The sequence below is a fragment of the Podarcis melisellensis genome (genome assembly GCF_964234715.1).
Source record: "Podarcis melisellensis genome assembly, chromosome: 13".
NCBI classification, from domain to species: domain Eukaryota; kingdom Metazoa; phylum Chordata; class Lepidosauria; order Squamata; family Lacertidae; genus Podarcis; species Podarcis melisellensis.
Window position 1 is genome coordinate 30,780,636 of NC_138545.1, and position 21,043 is coordinate 30,801,678.

The window sequence follows — 21,043 nt, forward strand, 5'->3', positions numbered from 1 at the left end:
TGTGGTTGTTGTTGTTATTTTATACCCTGCCCATCTGGCTGGGTCTGTTAGTAAATCCAACAGGGTTTCCCCAGCCACCCTGGGCGGCTCCCAACAGAATATTAAAAACACGATGCCAATATTGTTGGGATGCCAACTCTGCCATAAGCCCCAACCAGGAGAGCCAGTGGTCAGACATGGTGGTCACCACACTAGATACCCTGACCCAAAGTATTCCAGGTGCTCAAACTTTTGTTAGAATTTGTCCAAACTTCCCCCATCCCCCCGCCAAGCGGTTGTTTGTGGAGCTGTCCATCTTGAATATGGCAGCAGCTTTTTGAGCTCGCAAACAAGTTTTTACAACCCCATCCACTGAGCTGGAACAACAGCCTACAGTTTAAAAGCATGAAATATGTCTGGAAAACAGCAAATGAAATAATTTCTAATGCACAAAAGCTCCTTGCAAGAAGAATCCTATTTCCTTCAGGTCTTAGTGCCAGAACGGCCACTTGCCCCTTACACAGCAGTTTTCTTTTGGACCAATTTTCTAATGAGCCCCAAATGAAGGTGCTCTTTCTCTCCAGGAAGCTCTCTACAGGCTGTTATGCACCACGGTAATATTTTTTTTAGAAATAAAATAAATATGCAAGAGATTGGCACGAACTGGACTGCTTGAGGTCTATCCAGACTGGTGTTTGGGGGCAGATATGTTTTGCAACACATCATGGATCAATCATAGTGCATTAGTTGCAGATGTATATGAATGTATTAATGTATTTCTAATATATTATTGGAAGCCATCCAGAGTGGTATACTGCCCAGATGGGTATAAATTATTATTATTATTATTATTATACCACCCACACATCATTCTGCTTTTATTAGTTGCTTGCTGTGTCTGTGGTGCAGAAGAGCACTAGGTCCAGTTTACTGGTGCAGCCTGGATTTGCGATTGAATCCCACCTGCAAAACAGCCACAGTTTGGAAGTGCCTGGCTTGCCTATGGGGTGCAGTGGGGGCTGGTCAATTGTGCAAAAAGGGGCACTGCCCCACCAATCACAGGGCACACCCACACCATACATTTAAAGTGCATTCAGTGTGCCCGACTCCCCCAAAGAACCCTGGGAACTGCAGTTTCCCCCTCACAGAGATGCTACCATTTTGTTTAAATATATGTCACCCATCTGACTGGGTTTTCCCCAGCCACTCTGGGCAGCTTCCAGTAAAACATAAAAACACAATAAAACATCAAACATTAAAAACTTCCCTGTACAGGGCTTCCTACAGGCCTTCTCCAAGTCATATAGTTCTTTATCTGTTTGTAGGCCTCTTCCTTTAGACTTTGGGTTGACAACATTGCTGTTGACCTGCTTTTCCCTGACTGTTTTTAGCTTGCTTGTTGTGTTAGGCTGTGATGTAACTTTGCATTGCATTTCTTTTTTGTCATTCATACACATTGTTCTGAATGGATTGGGGTACAAATATGATCTATGGAATCCGTCATGAATGATGCCAGCAGCAAGATAGGTCTTGGAGAAGAGAACCTTGATCTCTCCCACAACAAGCAACGTCAACTCGCTAGCTTCTGGGATGCCTCAGTTCAGGGCGCGGGATCATATAGTGTTGATCGGCCTCACTTTTTCCAGAACTCCAGCCCTACTCATGGAGGAAGAAACTGGTGGGCGGAGCCCCCAACTTATCCCGGGCCGCGCTAAGACCCTGCGGAATCCGCCTGGGCTGTCCCGCGCCGCCTTCCTTCCTTCCCCCTGCTTCCCGGAGACTCCCGATGGGCCTCCAAGCGGCTGGGCAGCAGCTCTCGAGCACCGAGCCGCCGGCTGCGCGGGCGGCATGGAGCGGCGAAGCCGGGGGCTCCTGCTGGCTTTCGTGCTCCTGGCCACGGCGGCGCCTGAAGGCGGCGCGCAGTATGAGAAGTACAGCTTCCGCGGCTTCCCCGAAGCCGAGCTGATGCCTCTGCAGAGCGCCTACGCTTACGCGCTGGAGCAGTACGAGGCCGAGAACTGGCGGGAGAGCGTCCGCTACCTGGAGGCGAGCCTGCGCCTCCATCGCCTGCTCCGGGACAGCGAGGCGCACTGCCACAAGGAGTGCGCCGCCAGCGAGAAGTTTGGAGAGGGTGCCGTTTTTGGAGAGCCTGCAGAGGGCGTCCAGGGCACCCCGGCGCATGGAGAAGACGAGAAAGGCGCCGCCGCCGCCGCTGCGCTCGGCGAGGGCGCACGGCCCGGCGCGGAGTTTGGAGAGCCGGCCGGGGGCGCGGCGGATGAGTGGCGCCGGGAGATGGAGCTTTTCGGGCTCGTCCTGCAGCGCGCCTCGTGCCTGCGGAGGTGCAAGCGCAGCCTGCCCGCCTTCCAGCTCAGCTACCCGCCCGCAGACACGCTGCGCGACTTCCAGCGCCGCACCCCTTACCAGTACCTGCACTACGCGCTCTTCAAGGTGAGCCAATGGGGAGCGCGCGCAGGGGGACGTCTCGAGGCTTCCTTGGAAACCACGTCAATTAATTGCGTTTCAATCAAAATATTAGTTAATTAAAATCACTTCTAAACAGAACAACATCTAAGCGACATACAAAAATAATATTCAGAGCATATGGTAGACAGTCTGGGTAGCTCAGTTGGTTTGGGCACAGGGCTGATAATGCCATGGTTTCAGGTTCGATCCTCCCGTATGGGACAGCTGTATATTCCTGCATTGCAGAGGGTCGGACTCACGACTAGATGATCCCCAAGATCCCTTCCAGCCCTACAATTCTATGCTCTAAATATTGTAAGCCATGGATAGGCAAACTAAGGCCCGGGGGCCGGATCCGGCCCAATCGCCTTCTAAATCCGGCCCATGGACTGTCCAGGAATCAGCGTGTTTTTACATGAGTAGAATGTGTCCTTTTATTTAAGATGCATCTCTGGGTTATTTGTAGGGCATAGGAATTTATTCCCTCCCCCCCAAAAAAATATAGTCTGGCCCCCCAAAAGATTTGAGGGACAATGGACCGGCACTCTGCTGAAAAAATTTGCTGACCCCTGTTGTAAGCATTGTAAGAAGTATTGATGGTCCCCAGAGGTGGTTGACTGTCTGGTGTGTTTTAGTAAAAGCAGAGGCAGGACATCTGTTTTCAGTGGGCAGATCTTACCCCTGAAATACTGTATAGGAAAGAAGAACTGATTGGAATAGTCCTGAGATGAAACAATGCACCTTTCTCTCCCTGTTGGCTACAGAGAGTTCCCAACCATCAGATATTAGGCAGAAGAAGTTTCTAGACAAAGGGAGTTCTTTCCAGATGTGGGTTTTCACATCTCTTCCTCTGGAGACAATGCATTTCATTAAAAGATGCCACCACAGAGGATCTAAGGGCCTTCTCAGTACTCTTGTGTTCCCACAACCCCTTCAATATTTCTAAGAGCAAAATAAGCTCCTGTTCGGCCTCCAGGTTTGCACCGGAGCCTCTTTCTCAGCTAATGTTTCCATAGCTTCTTCGGAACTGGGGTTCAGAGTGACCAGTAGAAAACATCCAAGGCGTGTTACTTCTGCTGGCCCCTTCAATGCACAACAGGCGACTTTATCTATGGGTTGCTTCTCATATTATGGCCTTCCTTCACGCGCTCCAACCAACTGAGCTATCCAGCTTTCAGGGAAGGTACTTTCTGCTCTTCAAAGATACTGAATCCTGCATGTGGAAAGGTTACTGTGTCAAGGAACTATAGCCAGTTCCTGTCCCCTGAATGAAAAACTCACTTGTGTGATTTGTTTCATGTAGATTCCGCTCCCAGAGCACCATACTTCATGGTCTCCGCAGGCTATGATTCCTCAACATGTGTTCACACACTGCCTAATGAATGATCATTATGTGTTACAATGAAACAGTACAGGCTCACAGTACAGTGGTACCTTGGTTCCCGAACGGCTTAGTGGTTGTACAAATCGGCTCCTGGATGCTGCAAACCCAGAAGTAGGTGTTCTGGTTTATGAACCTTTTTGGAAGCCAAACCTCTGACGCGGCTTCTGCTTGAATGCAGGAAGCTCCTGCAGCCAATCGGAAGCCGCGTCTTGGTTTTCGAACTGTTTCAGGAGTCGAACAGACTCCTGGAACAGATTAAGTTTGAGAACCAAGGTACCGCTGTACAGTATTTCTAATATGGAAGTTCAAGATGTGTGCTGTTTCCCTCTGAAGACATTCCTTTGCTTGGGGCCATTTGAGCAAGTCAAGAGCGGGAGACAGACCTGCCTCAAGCAAGCCCCCCCCCCCAACCAGCCCCACTGCTCTCAGCACTCCCAAGTCATCCTTCATTCAAGTTTTGTACGTATCCTGTTCAAAGCCCACGGCACTTGGTATTAGCGTGAAACAGTCACCTCCCCTGACAGCCTTCTATTTGGGAGGCTTCGCAACAGCCTCCGACGTGACAATCTGCAGATGAGGAGTTTGTGCCCATTCGTACGTGCTTTCTGTGCTGGGATTTTTGTGAACTGTTGAACAGTGTGCTGCATGCATCTTATTCCCCATCCCTGCCTTTCCAAACCTGAAAGGTGCTACATTGCCAGTGAGGAAACTGTTCACTTCCTCCTTTTCTTTGCCTCTTTTTCCTTCTCCCCGCACTCCCAGGACCCTTCCCCTTTTAAGTAGCTTAATCCAGACGGCCTGGCTCTTTAAATCTGGGCCTCCAGGAGGAGCGTTAGATGAGCAAAGCAGTGCCTTTTGCCAGCAGCTTCTGGTCTCTCCTCCCCTTCTCTTTCTCCCCCCACCCCGCAAATCTCCTTCACCAATGAGGTAGCCTCCCCTGGCTTTCCTGGACCAGAGGCATTTCAGATGCCACGTCCCACAGCTTTCAGACTCCTGGAAGAGGTGGACACAGTTGCGGAGAGATGATCAGATTCACTTCTGATCTTCCCTGGACTTCTTGTTCCTTGGCTGTCTCTCTTGGTGGAGTTTCCAGGCTGTTTAACCCTTTGTCTGTGTACCAAAGTGATGCTGGGAAAGCGGCTAGACTTTTGGGAAGATGCCAGATTTTGGTGTACTTTTGGGCCTGGAGGTGTGCTCTGCAATGTACATCACATGATCTAGAGCAAGGGTTGGTAAACTTTTTCAGCAGGGGGGTGATACACTCTCCTTCAGACCTTGTGGGGGGCCAGACTATATTTTTAATATAAAGTGGTATAGAAAATCATCATTATCATTATCACAATGCAAAAAAGGTGCCTAGGCATTTTGCTGTGGCAACCACAACTTAGGTTTAATTTTTTTAAAAATAATTTTTATTTGGTTTTACAAATTCATTCACACACCTGAAATTCTTGCGGATATTAAAATTAGAACAAGATTCTTCCGAATCTTAGGACTTCCCCCCTCCATTCCGTGGGTTCTTTCAATACCTTTGTCAACTGCATATTATAAATTCATCCAAATTACATTCCCCCATAGTCTTTGTAACACTGAAAGGGTTATTTAAAGCCTGCCAAAGAGTTAAAGTGTTTACAGTGTTCTTTTAAATACAATCTATATTTGTCCCATTCTCTGTTGAAGTTTCGATCCTCCTGATTTCTGATTTTCCCTTTCAGTCTTGCCATCTCTGCATAGTCCATTAATTTCATCTGCCGGTCCACCTTCGTAGGCATCTTGTAATCTTTACAACTGTAGGCAAGCAGCACCCTTGCAGCTCTAGTAGTGTACATAAACAGTCTTTTCAATTCCTTCGAAAGAACCGAAGGAACGCAACCTCGGTTTAAGGTGCCATTTGGCCATTAGCTTATACAGTATATCTGAGTTTCTAGCACTGCTCTCGCCTTTTCGCTGCTGACCTTTGGGAAGGACTGTAGCTCAGAGATAGAGATTTGCATGCAGAAGGTCCTGGGTTCCGTTTCTGGCATCTCGAGGTGGAACCTCCTACATGCATAGCTGATGCTCTGCCTTTCACCCATGACCCTTCTGATTCAAATTAAGCCCCTTCTGCTGTCCACCCGCAAAGTGTATTCAGACGCCCCATGGAGAGAAAACGTTGAAAGAGGTCTGTTGGAAGGGCATGGTCCCATGGCTGGGGCCCCTTCTCCATTGTATTCCCGGCCTCATTGCCAGTACAGTCGTACCTTGGAAGTCAAACAGAATCCGTTCCAGAAGTCCGTTCAACTTCCAAAATGTTCGGAAACCAAAGCGCGGCTTCTGATTGGCTGCAGGAAGTTCCCACAGCCAATCGGAAGCCCCGTAGGACATTCGGCTTCCAAAATTAGTTCGTGAACTGTAACAGTCACTTCCGGGTTTGCAGCGTTCAGGAGCCAAAACATTCGAGAACTAAGCTGTTTGAAAACCAAGGTACGGCTGTACAGTGGTACCTCGGGTTAAGTACTTAATTCGTTCCGGAGGTCCATTCTTAACCTGAAACTGTTCTTAACCTGAAGCACCACTTTAGCCTATGGGGCCTCCTGCTACTGCCGTGCCGCCAGAGCACGATTTTTGTTCTCATCCTGAAGCAAAGTTCTTAACCTGAAGCACTATTTCTGGGTTAGTGGAGTCTGTAACCTGAAGCGTATGTAACCCGAGGTACCACTATATTGTCAAGAAGTCCATGCAGGTGCAAATGGGACTTTTTAAAACCAGGTCGTATATGGCCTTTGTAAAGTCAGGTTTACTACTATTGGAAAGAACTTAGGTTTTTAATACTTTACTTTAAAAAAAAAAAATAGCCAGTTTCCAGACCTCATTAGAACTTCCTCTCCAAAAAAAAAAAAAAAAAAAACCAACAAAAAACTTGCACCGGAAAATTTGCAGAGATACATTAAAAAAATAATAATGCGAGGGCAGAATTGGCTAAAGAGAGGGCTGTTTTAGACAGGTGAGGGCAAAAGAAAAGAAAAAGGTTTTGAAAATATGCATGTCTCTTCCCGGTGCCACCAAATGGCCTGGAGGAGAATCCAAGAAAACCAGCAGAGATAGTACAGTAGGTTGTCCCTATGCTTTTCTGCACCCTGAATACAGTAGCTCCTTTCTTCCCTCTGGAACAGATGAGATGCTCCCAGTGGTGAGCCTTTCTGCCCACGTCACCATCCTGGCATTTGACACCATGATGAGAACAGCAGGCATGAACTTAGTGGAACTTTTCAGATGAGAGAGAGAGAGAGAGAGAGAGAGAGAGAGAGAGAGAGAGAGAGAGAGAATGCAACTGTTGGTGGCAAATGTGTTTTTTAACTTCAAGTGTTGGCACTGGATGGCAGCCTGGCAGTTCTGTGCTGCTGACTCAGGGGCTTTTAGTTTAATGGGTATGGAAGTCTGCTTTTTAAAACTCCCAGATTGTAGGGATTGCTTTCCTCTGAGCACATAGGTATGCAAGCCATTATCTCTTTTTCTGTAACTTATTTTTTTATGTTGTGTCTCTGGTTTCACCGTCATTTTATTCGCCTGCATGATCTCAGAGGGGACACTTTCGTTCCAGATAATGGCTCTGCTATGTGATCACACTCCATTAGTATTTCATGAAGAGCATAACATTCTTTCTTTCTTTTTTTCCTCTTCCCCTGCCCAAGAAGAAAAGAGCCCATTTCTAGGCTGTAAGATGCAAACCAAGCCAGGTACAGGTGTACCTCATCTCCCAAACACCTTGGGAGTCAAATGTTCTGGCTCCCGAATGCCGCAAACCCGGAAGTGAGTGTTCCGGTTTTCGCACGTTCTTTTGGAAGCCAAACGTCTGACGGGACTTCCGCGGCTTCCTGTTGGCTGCGCAGCCAATCAGAAGCTGCACTTTGGTTTCTGAACGTTTCAGAAGTCAAATGGACTTCCAAAGCAGATTCTGTTCGATTCTATTTGCTTCTAGACCAACGACAGCCCGACCTCCCCTTCAGAAAGGAATGGAGATTAGTTGTGTTCTGAAGCTAGCAACAATATTTTGTATGGAAAAAATAGAAACGGGACCAATTGTTTCAAAAACATTTAGGTAAATTTCAGAAAATTAAGGATCTGGGGCAATGCAATCCCACAAATGCACACATAATCCCTTACAGTCTGCATTTGTTTCAAGGAAGGTGCAAACTGCGTAATATTTAGTGAAAATTTTCAAAACTTTGTTCCAATCCCTTGTCTTAAGAACCACAATTGTCTTTGCATAGGTCATGCCAGCAGGGACTGATGGGAGTTGGGGTCCAATAACATCTGGGGGTCCTTAAACCATATGTCTTCTCGCTGAATGACGACCTGATCTAATCCTGATTGCAACAGCAGCATTTTATTTTTTAAGATAATCTTTATTGATTTTATGATTACATATTATACATATACACCTTACTTTACATTTACATTTACTCCTAAGAGTTGACTTCCCTCCTTCCTTCATCTGGCTTTTTTATGTCGTCTCTTAAGTTTTTCGCATTGTCTTTATCAATTTTGTGTATTGTTGTTGTTCTTCTTTCAACTTTATCCGTACAGTGTCTATATACAAACAAATCTTTCTGTATATAAACGTCTTGTTGTTGTCTATATTCATTTACAGATACAATTAGTTACCTTGATTGTATTTTACATTTTAATTCATATTGTCATTTAACATCCAATGAAGTTCCTTTTAATTTCCCATTATGAGATTTATTTCCATTCTACTGATTTCACTATTTCACCTTATCCAATGCATAACATAATTTTTTCCCATTCTTTTTGGAATGTTTCATCGCCCTGTTGTCGAATTGGAAGCAACAACAATTGCCAACGGTAGAAGAGTGGCAGTACAAGGTCATGGAATATGTGGGAATAGCCAGATTAAACAGCAGCATTGCCATATATGGTAAAATAAAGTTGGAAGTGGACCCACCAAATGCAGGTTAGGGCCCTGGGACTGGAAAGCATGAAACCCTCTGCTTGAACTACTTTCCCTTGTTTTCCCTAGGCAAATAAGATTGAAAAAGCTGTGTCGGCCGCGCATACTTTCCTGCAGAAGAACCCCAAGCACGAGATGACCCAAAAGTACATGAACTATTACAAAACTATGGTCGATGTGGATGAGTACCTCATAGACTTGGAAGCACAGCCCTATGAGGTGAATGGAGCAAGGGAGGTTTTCAGGGGTGGTTGGGGAAAGAGGGAGCTTATTTCCTGAAGCGGGACCACAGTCGGAAGCCTTATAGGAGAGCTCCAAAAGTCTCCTGGACTCCAGCTGCCATCATCCCTGGCCATTGGGCACGCTGGTTGGGGCTGATGGGAATTGGAGTCCCAACAACATCCAGAAGGCCTCTTATTCCCCATCCCTGCCTTCAAGGGCTTGGATGTACACAGGGGCAAAGAATCAAGTGTATTTGTGGCAGGCGAAAGGTGTCCATTGTTATGGAGGGTGGGCCTGCTGGTTTCTGCAAGTCTCTGTGGGCCAAAAAGAAGGTTGAACCAATCTGTAGTGCTTACCTGGCTGGAAAATGAACAAAATAGGGAGCTGGATAGAGTTGGATGTGTAGAGAACCAAGAGAACGTTTTCCCTCCGCCCACAAGTGGCAGAAGTACAGGAAGGCAATTTTATATTGGAGAATGACGGTTCATTCAATAAATGGATTCCTCTCCCAGCTTAATATGATAGTGGACTTGGGCGCATTTATTCAGTTTGGTCAAAAACTGTGTTGCATACAAAGTCAAGTTCTTATCTATCTACAGTATCTGTCCTTACATTGGCTAGAATCTATCTTTTTCTAAAACTCTGAAAAGTAACCACAGACCAAGTAAGCTTGAGTTAATAAGGGGAATTTGGGGAACGCACTACATAAGGTGCTTAAATGTCATGTTACTTTTTGAGGAACCCAGAAAACTAACTCTGAGAAGTTAGAATCCATTGAACATCCGGGATCTAGAAGGCACCATGAACCCTCTCTGCATGTTATTTCCATGTGGAGGCAAAAATGTTTAAAGGAGGCTCAGGGTTGCCAACCCCCCAACTACCAAGAGAGCCTCCTCTGTCGATCTTAACACCTGAGAGGCTCTGTGAGGAAGAAGGTATTCAGATATTTGGGGTCTACGTCATTTAGGGCTCTAAAATACTACTGTGAACACATTGAATGGGCCCAGAAACAAACGGACAACCAACTCAGCATTTTTAAAACAGGCTACAGTGGTGCCCCGCAAGACGAACGCCTCGCAAGACGAAAAACCCGTTAGACGAAAGGGTTTTCCGTTTTGGAGGCGCTTCGCAAAACGAATTTCCCTATGGGGTTACTTCACAAGACGAAAAAATCTTGCGTCCCCCGGTGGGTTTTTTTTTTGCTTTTTTTCGCCCTTTTCCTAAGCCGCTAAGCCGCTTATCAGCTGTTCTGCTGATAAGCCGCTTAACAGCTGATCGCTGGAAGCCGCTTGACAGCTCTAGCACTAATCCGCTAAGCTGTCAATGGGCTTGCTTCGCAAGACGAAAAAACCGCTAGACGAAGAGAATCGCGGAACGAATTCTTTTCGTCTAGCGAGGCACCACTGTACATTGTTGGGCCGTTATTGGTTTTAGTTTTGTTAACGAATTTCAATAATTGGGGGCTGGCTGGCTGTTTTCTTGTTTGCCACTTGTTTATCTATTTGCTGTGTTCTGTATGCTGCAGATCCCTTCAAAATGCCTCATAGGAAATGCTTTGTGAAGGAATAAAGAATAATAATATATATGTATGTTTTTATCTTTTACCTTGGAAGGCCTTTGGACTTAAACAATGACAGCCTAAACATATTTTAAATTAAGAGAAGAAAAAGAAGGCTCAATGGGGATTCACCCTTTTATGGCCATTCCTTGTTAAGTTCCAGGTCTGTGGGCTTCTTTGTTCAACCTGACCTGCCAGTCTCCCTCCTCCCTGTTTTCAGACTGTTTTTGTGCGAGCCGTGAAACTTTACAACGCTGGAGATTTCCGGAGCAGCATTGCCGACATGGAGCACGCCCTGTCTCAGTACTACAAGGCCTATGAGAACTGCTTGACTGGCTGTGAAGGCAGCTACGAACTCCGTGAATTTAAGGATTTCTACCCCGCCATTGCAGGTGAGGGCACTGGGGAAGGGGCAGCCATTAAAGGTAAGGGCAGTGACGGCTGCCATCACAACAAAGGAAGGCCACTGAGGGAAGGTCAGCCATTATTCAGGGAGGCATTGCAGTCTGTCCTTGTTCTATTCCGAGCTCTCATTAGCCTGGTGGCTGTTTCTGGTGGCGTCCAGTGTGGTGCTGTGGTCTAAACCACTGAGCCTCTTGAGCTTGCTGATTGGAAGGTCGGCGGTTCGAATCCCCGTGATGGGATGAGCTCCCATTGCTCTGTCCCAGCTCCTGCCAACCTAGCCATTCGAAAGCACACCAGTGCAAGTAGATAAATAGGTACTGCTGTGGCGGGAAGGTAAACGGCGTTTCCGTGCGCTCTGGTTTCCGTCATGGTGTTCTGTTGCACCAGAAGCTGTTTAGTCATGCTGGCCACATGACCCGGAAAGCTCTGTGGACAAATGCCGGCTCCCTCGGCGTGAAAGCGAGATGAGCGCCGCAACCCCATAGTCACCTTTGACTGGACTTAACCGTCCAGGGGTCCTTTACCTTTACCTTTTTCAGGCATCCACAAACTTATGTGTGATCATTCATTCTTGTCATGGTAAACTATGACTTGGTCCAAGGTCTCAACTTGGCTCAGTCCTTTGAGAGAGCTAAATGGGAGCCAAACCCAGACATATCCAAGGAAAGTGGAAACTGTGGGGTCAGGTATGGGGAAGTTAGCTTCCAGAAAAGTGGGGAAGGCTGTTACAGCGCTCAACATTTGCCTGTTGAGCAAATTAAAAGTTAGCTGCAGAATATAATTCCATAAATGGTTACAAAGGGTGATAAAATCTCTGAAGCTTTCTAGCTACCTGGCAACCATCAGTTGATATAAATGTTTAACCCTGTGGATTCCTTCCTTCCTTTACCCACCCACCCTCCAGATCACTTTGTCGATGTCCTGCAGTGCAAAGTAGACTGCGAAACCGACTTGATCCCAAATGTAGGCGGCTACTTTGTGGAGAAGTTTGTGGCCACGATGTATCACTACCTTCAGTTTGCGTACTACAAGTGTGAGTCCTCAGGGTGGGGAGGAATGTTGCTTCGGGGAGGGTTGGTTTGGTAACTAGCAGATTGTTGTGGAATTCTCTAGTTTAGGATCTGGCCAGAATTCCCTCTTCTCCTCGCCCCTATACCAGGGCAGAGGTTTCTTGTCCTGTGCCCCACACACTCCATTTCAATCTGCGGAACTGGCACTGTACCAAATGCTCATTCTGCACTGGTAAGTAATCAATCTTTTCAGTGTGGCAGCATCTACACTTTGGAACTCCCTGCCACTTGACACCTTCACTGTGCCTTAGATGTTGACATGTGTGTTTCTTTTTTTTTTTTTTACTGTTAATTAAGCTTATCTTTAAATGTATTTTTTAAAAAATACATATTTTTTAAAACCTGGCTTTTATTTTTTTAAGTGATTTTTCCATCGAAACAAAAACAACAAGAAAATATTTTCACCCACGTTAAATGCGTATATGAGAATTTCTTCTGCCGCATTAACTGGCTTTTTATTATTGTAATCTTTCTTGTAAGCTGCTTAGAGGCTTTACTGGAATCAAGCAGTATGATTTTTTTATTTAAAAAACGAAAAATCACCCAAGTTGCAGAATGCCACCAGCATAACAGAAGATAAAAATAGTCCACCAGGTTTATCAGATTCCTAACATCTTAAGAGAATTAGAGTTTCGTATTCCTCCACTCATTGTGGCATCCCAATCTCTCTGATGTTTTTGCAATTCCCAGAGTGGTTTGAGAGTCGATCCCTGTATCCATGAAACTCTGGGAAGTGTAGTTCTGCGATACAAATACAGTGGTACCTCAGGTTAAGTACTTAATTCGTTCCGGAGGTCCGTTCTTAACCTGAAACTGTTCTTAACCTGAAGCACCACTTTAGCTAATGGGGCCTCCTGCTGCTGCCGCACCACCAGAGCACGATTTCTGTTCTCATCCTGAAGCAAAGTTCTTAACCTGAAGCACTATTTCTGGGTTAACAGAGTCTGTAACCTGAAGCGTATGTAACCTGAGGTTCCGCTGTAGGTTCTCCTGACAGCTCTCAGCACCATTAACAAACTCCAGTTCCCAGAATGCTTTGGCTGTTAAAGTGGTATAATAGTGCTTTCAACATATGTTGCAGATATATCCACAGTTGCATCGAGGGGACGTCATAGACTGAGACATTGCCGGGGGCAGGGGTGGGATTAGAACACCCAGAGTAACCTATCGGTAGGGCCAGCTGAGGCTAAAATTACTTTGGGGGCTAGATCTGGCTCACAACATGCCAGCTGGCCTAGAGGACATTTTTACCCCTGTCTTTTTTACCCCTTACCCCTTTACCTCGCTCCCAAATGATGTGTATGGTACATTATGACTTATTTATAAACTGTGTTTTGGGCCAAAGCCCCCCAAAGACGTGACCAGCACATTTCTGCAAAACAACACAAACCAATCGAAACAATATAAAATAGCAAAATCACCAAATCTGCCCACCAGTCATCCTTGATATGAAGGTGGGAGCTCCGATCATGCTCTCGCCAACAGACAATGGGTGAATGAAGTGCTTCTCCCACTAATTTGCGCTCTCTCTCTCTCTCTCTCTCTCTCTGCACAGTGAATGATATCAAGAATGCCGTGCAGAGTGTGGCCAGCTATATGCTCTTTGACCCTGGGGATGAGGTCATGCAGCAGAATCTGGTCTATTACCGCTTCTATCGGGAGCGCTGGCACCTGGAGGAAGGCGACTTCAACCCACGGCCGGTAAGGGCGTGACTAGGGGGCTGGCTTAAGGAGCAGCCTATTGCAGCAAAACCAAATGTGCCGTATTTTTCGCTCTATAAGACGCACCAGACCGCAAGACGCACCTAGTTTTTGGAGGAGGAAAACAAGAAAAAAATATATTCTGAATCTCAGAAGCCAGAACAGCAAGAGGGACCTGGCTTCTGGGATAGCCTCTTGCTGTCCTGGCTTATGGGATAGCTGTGCGCAGCCTCTCCCGGGCAGCAGGATAAAGGCTTCCCCTGCCTAGAAGAGGCTGTGCGCAGCTAAGGCAGAAGGCTCCCCCAAGAGCCACGCTCCCTTTAAAGAGCCACGTGGAGCGTGTGTGTGGCTCTTGGGGGCTTTTCCCCAAGAAGGGACTGGCGGACTGCCCTTCTCCCTCCTCGGGGGAAAGCCCCTAAGAGCCGCACATACGCTCCACGCAGCTCTTTAAAGGGAGCGCTGAGCAGAGCCTCCCGCCTGCATTCACTCCATAAGACGCACACACATTTCCCCTTACTTTTTAGGAGGGGGGAAGTGCGTCTTATTGAGCGAAAAATACGGTACATTAAGTTTCCGACATCCCAGAGAACGCTGTCCCTTGGCGTTAAAAATACAGAGTGGCAACACAGCCAGATGGGCGGGGTATAAATAATAAAATTATGATTCTATATTAAATTAGAAATTGTGCAACCTACTATGCAGAGCAACTCATTGTGCATTCTTACGCACATTCTGCCTTTTCCCCCCTGCTTCCTCTTGGCACGGGGAGGGCCAAAGATCAGCCCCATGACCACTGGAAACCTCGCAAGCCCCTTTGGAGATTTCAGCAGCTGTCGGCTCCAGACTTTCAAGCCATTCAGTCTTGAAGCTTCCTTCCTTTTAAAATGAAAGCTAAGATCTGGGCTTCTGTGCTCAGATGTGCAGTGCCCAGAGCTGAATTAACAGAGCGGCTGGGAAAGTGTTTTCATACTTAGAATTGTAGAGTTGGGTGGGAACCCCTTCCAGCGCAGGGATCTTTTTCCCAGAGTCGGACTCGAACCCACAGCCCTGAGATCTCGTGCTCTGCCTATGGAGCTTATCTCCTTGGTGGGCCTCCCTTCCTACCCTACCGTCCTCCAACGACTGACTTCTGTCTCATTCACAGGAGGCTTTGCGCTACCACAACCAGACATCTGCGCAGAAGAAGCTGTTGGAGTTTGCCAGGCAGTATCTCCAGCCAGACGATGAGGTGAGAGGCCAGAGGCAGGATGACATGGCGGCTGCCAGAATGCTTCATGAGAGATGCCCAAGCTCATATCATGGCTTCCTGGGTGGCTTGGGGCCAGAAACACACACACACACACACACACACACGGTCTCTCTCTAATGCAAACCCAGGGATGGGCAACCTCCAGCCCTCAGGGCCTCCCCATTTTACTCACTAGGCTGTTTTGACCAAGCCACGCCTACCTGTCAGAGGCAAGAGGCAGGTAAAGGCTGGGTCAAAAAGGTAGCTGCAGGAACCGCCAATCAACTGACCTAACCTACGCCACAGGAAGAGCAGTGGGGATAGGAAGGTGATAGGCCAGGCATTCCTGAGCTACGGTTCACAGACCACTAGGGGTCCATGAGCTTCATTCAGGTGGTCTATCAAAAAATAAAATTAAATATGGTTTGAAATCATGCAGAAATCATGCAGAATCATGCAGAACTATAAAACGTGAAATAGAAGCAGGCATTCAGTTATCTTATTCCTAAACGGGAGAAGGCATAGCAAAAACAAGTCCTGCAGCACCAGCATAGTGTGCAGATTTACTGTGGCAATAGTCCCATCAGATCTACCAAGGTGTTGGATATTATTTACACGTGGGAATATACATATAAAACAGAATGTCATAGTCTGAAGTACCATTCAGGAAGATAGCCATGCCTTTTCTAAGTTATTCCCTTTCTCCTCTTCTCTCTCACACACAAATTCTCCATGTTTCTTCTAATTGGGGTTTTCCAAAGGCGGCTGATATCTCTCTTGAGGCTTGATGGTGCTGTTTTGGCCACCTGAGTATCAGCACTTGGAGAATGAGTTCACTATTAGCATAAAGGATACAGACGCAATCATGATTTCACTGCCCGGGCATCCAGAGAAGCCGACTCCTTTGAATTCCTTTGAGGCTTGCTCATCTCACAAACATCTGTAAATGATCTTAGGTGATTTATGGAGTTCTTACTTTACATACAGGAAATGCTAGGAACATCGTTTTGTTTTCTAATTGATCATAGCTTGGTACGATGCTACCTTTTTTCCTAAAAAAAAGAAAGAAAAAGGTTGGCAACCTTGATTCGTAGATAATGTTTTGCTATAAATATATCACACCACTCGCCTATACAGTGGTACCTTGGAAGTCGGAACGGAATCCGTTCCAGAAGTCCATTCGACTTCCAAAACATTTGGAAACAAAGGTGCGGCTTCTGATTGGCTGCAGGAAGCTCCTGCAGCCAATCAGAAGCCCCGTCAGACGTTCGGGTTCCAAAGAACATTCGCAAACCGGAACGCTCACTTCCGGGTTTGCGATGTTCGAGAGCCAAAACGTTCAACTTGCAAGGCCTTTGGGATCCAAGGTAATGTACTAGGAGGAGTCAGCTCAGTTCCAATCAACTTCCACCTTGCCACAGCTTCTGAAATTACATCAGGCATTATCCGTGTGATTTGAAGACATTTTGACAGTCATATGGACTGGAAACTTGGTAATCTTTTGATATGGGAGTCTATGCCCAGTTTCCTCATTCTGTGGAAGCAGCACACACTCTGCCCTCTCAAGCTGTTATGCTTTGTGTGACATCTTCTCCTTTCCTCCCTCAGGCGGAGGTGAGCGATGGTGAGGAGAGAGCGAAGGATCCGGCTCTGCCATCGGATGCCGAGTTCGAGGGCATGGGTGACTACGAAGAAGGGTTTTTGTCCCAGTGGTGGCAGGAGCCAAAATCGAAAGGCGACAAGGCCGACCAAGGTTATTAATGGCAACGTTGAAAGGCCGGACCTTTCTCCCTACTGTGTGGCTTGGTCCTGTGTCCACACTCCTACCCTCCCTCCTGGATTCCTTCACACCCTTTCCTGTTTGGCATTGCGCCCCCCGCTCCTCTCTGTGTCTCCAATGTGCCGCCTCTGCTCCCATCCATGTGTGTCTGTGCAGCCGTTTGCCTGCCGACAACGCTAAGCTTGGCTCTAGAGCTCAGGCACCTCCCAGAAGGCATTGCAAAGAGCGTTAGAAGGATAGGAAAGGAGAGAGCTGTTGTGGCTCCCCGGTGGGTTGGCGCCGATTCTCCTGCATGCTCCGCCCCTTCCTCTTGCGTCCAAGTTCCGGAGCTGGCAGGTGGACTCTTGTGCATGCTGCAGGGATCCTGGAGGGGGCAGCAGTGAGCACGCGCATCATGGCATGACTTCGCTGGAGAGTGCAAGCAGCATTTTGGCAAGTATTCCTGCACCTGCGAAGGCCGAGGACGGACTCCTTTAACGCACTGTGTTCTTTGTTCACAGAGACAGAGGGGCTCGAATGAGCGGTGTGGTCCCTGCATTCCTCTGTAGGTGAGGGGTGCGTGTTCTGATTCCTTGCGCCCACCAGGGTTGAAGTGGGCTGTCTGGAACCGGCAGATGCGCCCCTGATGGTGTTCCAACAAGATCCCTGCCTTGGGAACCTCAACCTCCTGGCCCTTGTTAAAGATTCTTCCAAGGCTGGGGGTCTTCTACCTCCCAGTACCTCCTGCATAGAATTTTCCAGTCCACCCCAAATGCAATTGGCTGAGCATGGGGTGCCTCTGAGCCAATCCAAGGTGCTGTGTTTTTTCCCCATGGTACTTCGCTTTAGGAGAGCCCTGCTTCGTAACAAACCTCCATGCAAAAGTGGGAGAGGTGACCAGCACAGCGTCTGCTTCTGGTTTCACCCTGGGCTCTGCCAGTGTGACCTCAGATATGCGGGGAGCCAGTGACTTTGGCTAGTCAGGCAAACACACACACACAGACACACGGTAGTGATCTATCCAGCTGGGTATTTTTAGTGCCACTGATTACCCAACAGGACCAAATTTAAGCCATTGACCCTTTCCTCACAGAACATTGGCTCTCTTAAGAACCAGGCTCCCAGCATGCATTCCTCTGTTTTTGCCTGGTACTGACTGTTCAGATGGTGCGCTAGACCTCAGCAGGCCGTGGCTCCCTTCTGACATGGTTCTAAAACAGAGCGATAGGTACGTTCAAATTGGCTTGTCAAGTTGTGCCTTCTTAAACCTCACAGAGTTGCCTTTGTAATGTTGTTGTCAGTTAATTTAATTTGTTTTGTTTTTCCTTGCATTGTACAGATTTCTTTTTGTTATAATTTTAGCTGGATTTTAATAAAATACCTCCCAGTTCTTTTATGACTGTCTTCTGAGCATGTTGGTTCTTTTTCTTTTTTAAAGACCTATTATCCAAATCTGCAACCCTTTACCGTCTCACGGCTTAGAGAAGAGCTTCCTCTGTAATTATTTTGTGTGGCAAGGCAGTGGAGGTTTGTTGTTGTTGTTTTTTAGGCGTTTAGTTGTGTCCAACTCTTCGTGACCCCATGGACCAGAGCACGCCAGGCACTCCTGTCTTCCACTGCCTCCCGCAGTTTGGTCAGACTCATGCTGGTAGCTTTGAGAACACTGTCCAACCATCTCGTCCTCTGTCGTCCCCTTCTCCTTGTGCCCTCCATCCTTCCCAACATCAGGGTCTTTTCCAGGGAGTCTTCTCTTCTCATGAGGTGGCCAAAGTATTGGAGCCTCAGCTTCAGGATCTGTCCTTCCAGTGAGCACTCACTCCTTAAGAATGGAGAGGTTTGATCTTCTTGCAGTCCATGGGACTCTCAAGAGTCTCCTCCAACACCATAATTCAAAAGCATCAATTTTTCGGCGGTCAGCCTTCTTTGTGGCTGGAGGTTTAGGAGCAGAGTTCCTTCTCCTAGATGGGCTCCTTTCCCCGGTTGACGAGCCCCATCTGCCCCTTACTTCCCTCTATGACACTGGCAGAACGCGCCTTCTTGACCGTTTAACCCACTATTGGTCTAGTCCGCTCAAAACACAGAGGCTGTCTTCGCGTGCAGGTGAAGTCGCTAACTCACCGAAGCTTTGAGACCCATCAGCTACCCTCACCTGGTGGAGTCGGGACGGCTTGGAGGTTGGAGCTGCCATTTATATTTCCCCTAATGCCCCAGCTGCCGTCTCACTCCAGGGCATTGTGGGAAATTTGAATGACAATTTTCAGAGCGCAGCATCTGCCCAGTGGTGGACTCTGCCAGAGCACTGGGCCACACCTACCAACAACTGCTCAAAAAGGCTACATACTGAGCCCGGTATATACATACACTTGTGAACCAGCTCTAAGAATTAGTGTTATTTTCTTCTGTTACAGTGGTACCTTGAGTTAAGAACTTAATTCGTTCTGGAGGTCCATTCTTAACCTGAAGCTGTTCTTACCTGAAGCACCACTTTAGCTAATGGGGCCTCCCGCTGCCGCCGCGTGATTTCTGTTCTCATCCTGAAGCAAAGTTCTTAACCCGAGGTACTATTTCTGGGTTAGCGGAGTCTGTAACCTGAAGCATCTGTAACCTGAAGCGTCTGTAACCCGAGGTACCACTGTATTTGGTTGTGGGCTTTGGGTCGGGTCTTGCACGCATGTGTAACAAAGGGTTTGCCTGTTGTTTCAGTAGGAGGGTTCTAAGCATCAATGCTCAGTGCCACAAAACAAGTGCTATCAGATATGTTTTGGGTGTAATGGGCAAGGCAAAATAACAGGCCCAGCTTTCTCTTGGAGTGGGGCGGAGACGCCAACAGCCGGAGGAAGAAGAGTGGTTGTGCTTTTCAGAAATCAAAGAATTGTCAGGTTTCATTCAAAAATGGGAAAGGGATAGGACAGGTTTCTGTCTGCTCCTGAACCAGAAAGGTATAGCTATGACCCCATTCGCACCCCAGCTGCATCCCCATCAGCTGTTTTAATAGAGGATCTGCCATTGTCTCTGGTGAAACATAATATTTCAGCTTTCCACCAGGTGGCAGTTTTGAGCTTTGAGCAAACCAGCTCTGGAAGCATTCCTTGTGCACACTGTTTTTAACAAAACATTTTATTATTGTGTTATTCCAGTCTGTAATGGTGGAGAGATAAACGTTTCTCCACTAGGTATCCGGCAAGTTCGGAGCAAAATGCTTCCCCCACGATCTTTACTACAGACTTCTGTGTGAATAGGATGGAATTGCAAGGATTGAGAGAGAGGTTTGTGTGGCTCTTGTTACGAAATATTTGTGCCACCTCTTAAAACCACCCAGCTGTTAGATTAACAGGATCCAGTTTTGCATTTGTGGGTGACCTTCATCTTGAGCACAATAAGGAGTCTCAGACTGTTTGGTGTGAGCGAAGCATATTCTTTATTCAGTGGATAGAATGTTTAAACCAGGGAGTTCTGGGTTCAAATCCTTATTCATCATGAAATTCCCAGGTAGATCTCTCATTTTTTTAACATTTCGGCCTCAGCCATGCCTTTGATGTGGGATTACCTTACTGGGACATTTTGAGGGCGAATACAATGGCTTGATCCTGAAGGGAGTTCACAGGAAAAAGGTTTCCCATCCTCTCCAGGGGGCCCTCACAGAACAATGAAGGGTGGGGTGAGCAGACTGAAACCTTTCCTCTCATGAACTTCATTAAGTTGGCTTTGGATCCAAGCCACAACCATATGGTTTTGTGAATAAAAGCTTGTATCAGTACTAGAAACCCATGCAAATGGGAAACTGAGAGCTGATTCATACCTGTGCGTTCATTGCTTAATGGTGCAATTCGCTTGTGTGAATGGAAGTTGCCCTCACAGCATTTCATTTCACCTTGCCTCCTCATGTATAAAGTGATGCCCCTCTCCAAAAAACCCTGCTTTTCCCTTGAGGCTGCTCGCACATCCAGCTGTCAATAATGAAGCCTGCGACCACACTGTAGAAGAGGATCGACCAATATCTGCTCCTGACTTTTTGACTGTGTCCACATAAGGCGTTAATGCATACATGGGTTGCTGTTCCTTTGTGTGCTTTGGTCTGTTTTTTATGCCTCTGAAATCTCCCTCAGTGTTTCCCATCCACACTAGTGGGCGGTGCTTGATGGGATTTATTTGTTCTGTGTGGGCTATCCTTTCCCACAGGGTGGCGCTGTGGTCTAAACCACTGAGCCTCTTGGGCTTACTGATCAGAAGGTCGGCGGTTTGAATCCCCACGGCGGGGTCAGCACCCGTTGCTCTGTCCCTGCTCCTGCCAACCTAGCAGTTCGAAAGCACGCCAGTGCATGT

The 21,043-nt window shown here is 47.2% G+C and overlaps 1 protein-coding gene across 1 annotated transcript; it reads left to right on the forward strand.

The window, feature by feature from the left end:
- Positions 1-1,344: 1,344 nt before the first annotated feature.
- P3H4 (prolyl 3-hydroxylase family member 4 (inactive)) lies at positions 1,345-18,116 on the forward strand. Its single transcript, XM_081886337.1, has 8 exons — positions 1,345-2,427; positions 8,847-8,996; positions 10,778-10,949; positions 11,867-11,995; positions 13,588-13,733; positions 14,878-14,961; positions 16,570-16,714; positions 17,242-18,116. Exons 1-8 carry the CDS (start codon positions 1,570-1,572, stop codon positions 17,259-17,261), a joined length of 1,704 nt encoding a protein of 567 aa, XP_081742463.1. The 5' UTR covers positions 1,345-1,569; the 3' UTR covers positions 17,262-18,116.
- Positions 18,117-21,043: the final 2,927 nt, after the last annotated feature.

Bases quoted from the DNA above. Each gene is read 5' to 3' on its own strand.
- P3H4 (XM_081886337.1), top strand. From the start codon at position 1,570: ATGCCTCAGTTCAGGGCGCGGGATCATATAGTGTTGATCGGCCTCACT. The intron at 11,996-13,587 runs GTGAGTCCTCAG...CTCTCTGCACAG, and splicing joins TCAGTTTGCGTACTACAAGT to TGAATGATATCAAGAATGCC. The intron at 13,734-14,877 runs GTAAGGGCGTGA...TCTCATTCACAG, and splicing joins GCGACTTCAACCCACGGCCG to GAGGCTTTGCGCTACCACAA.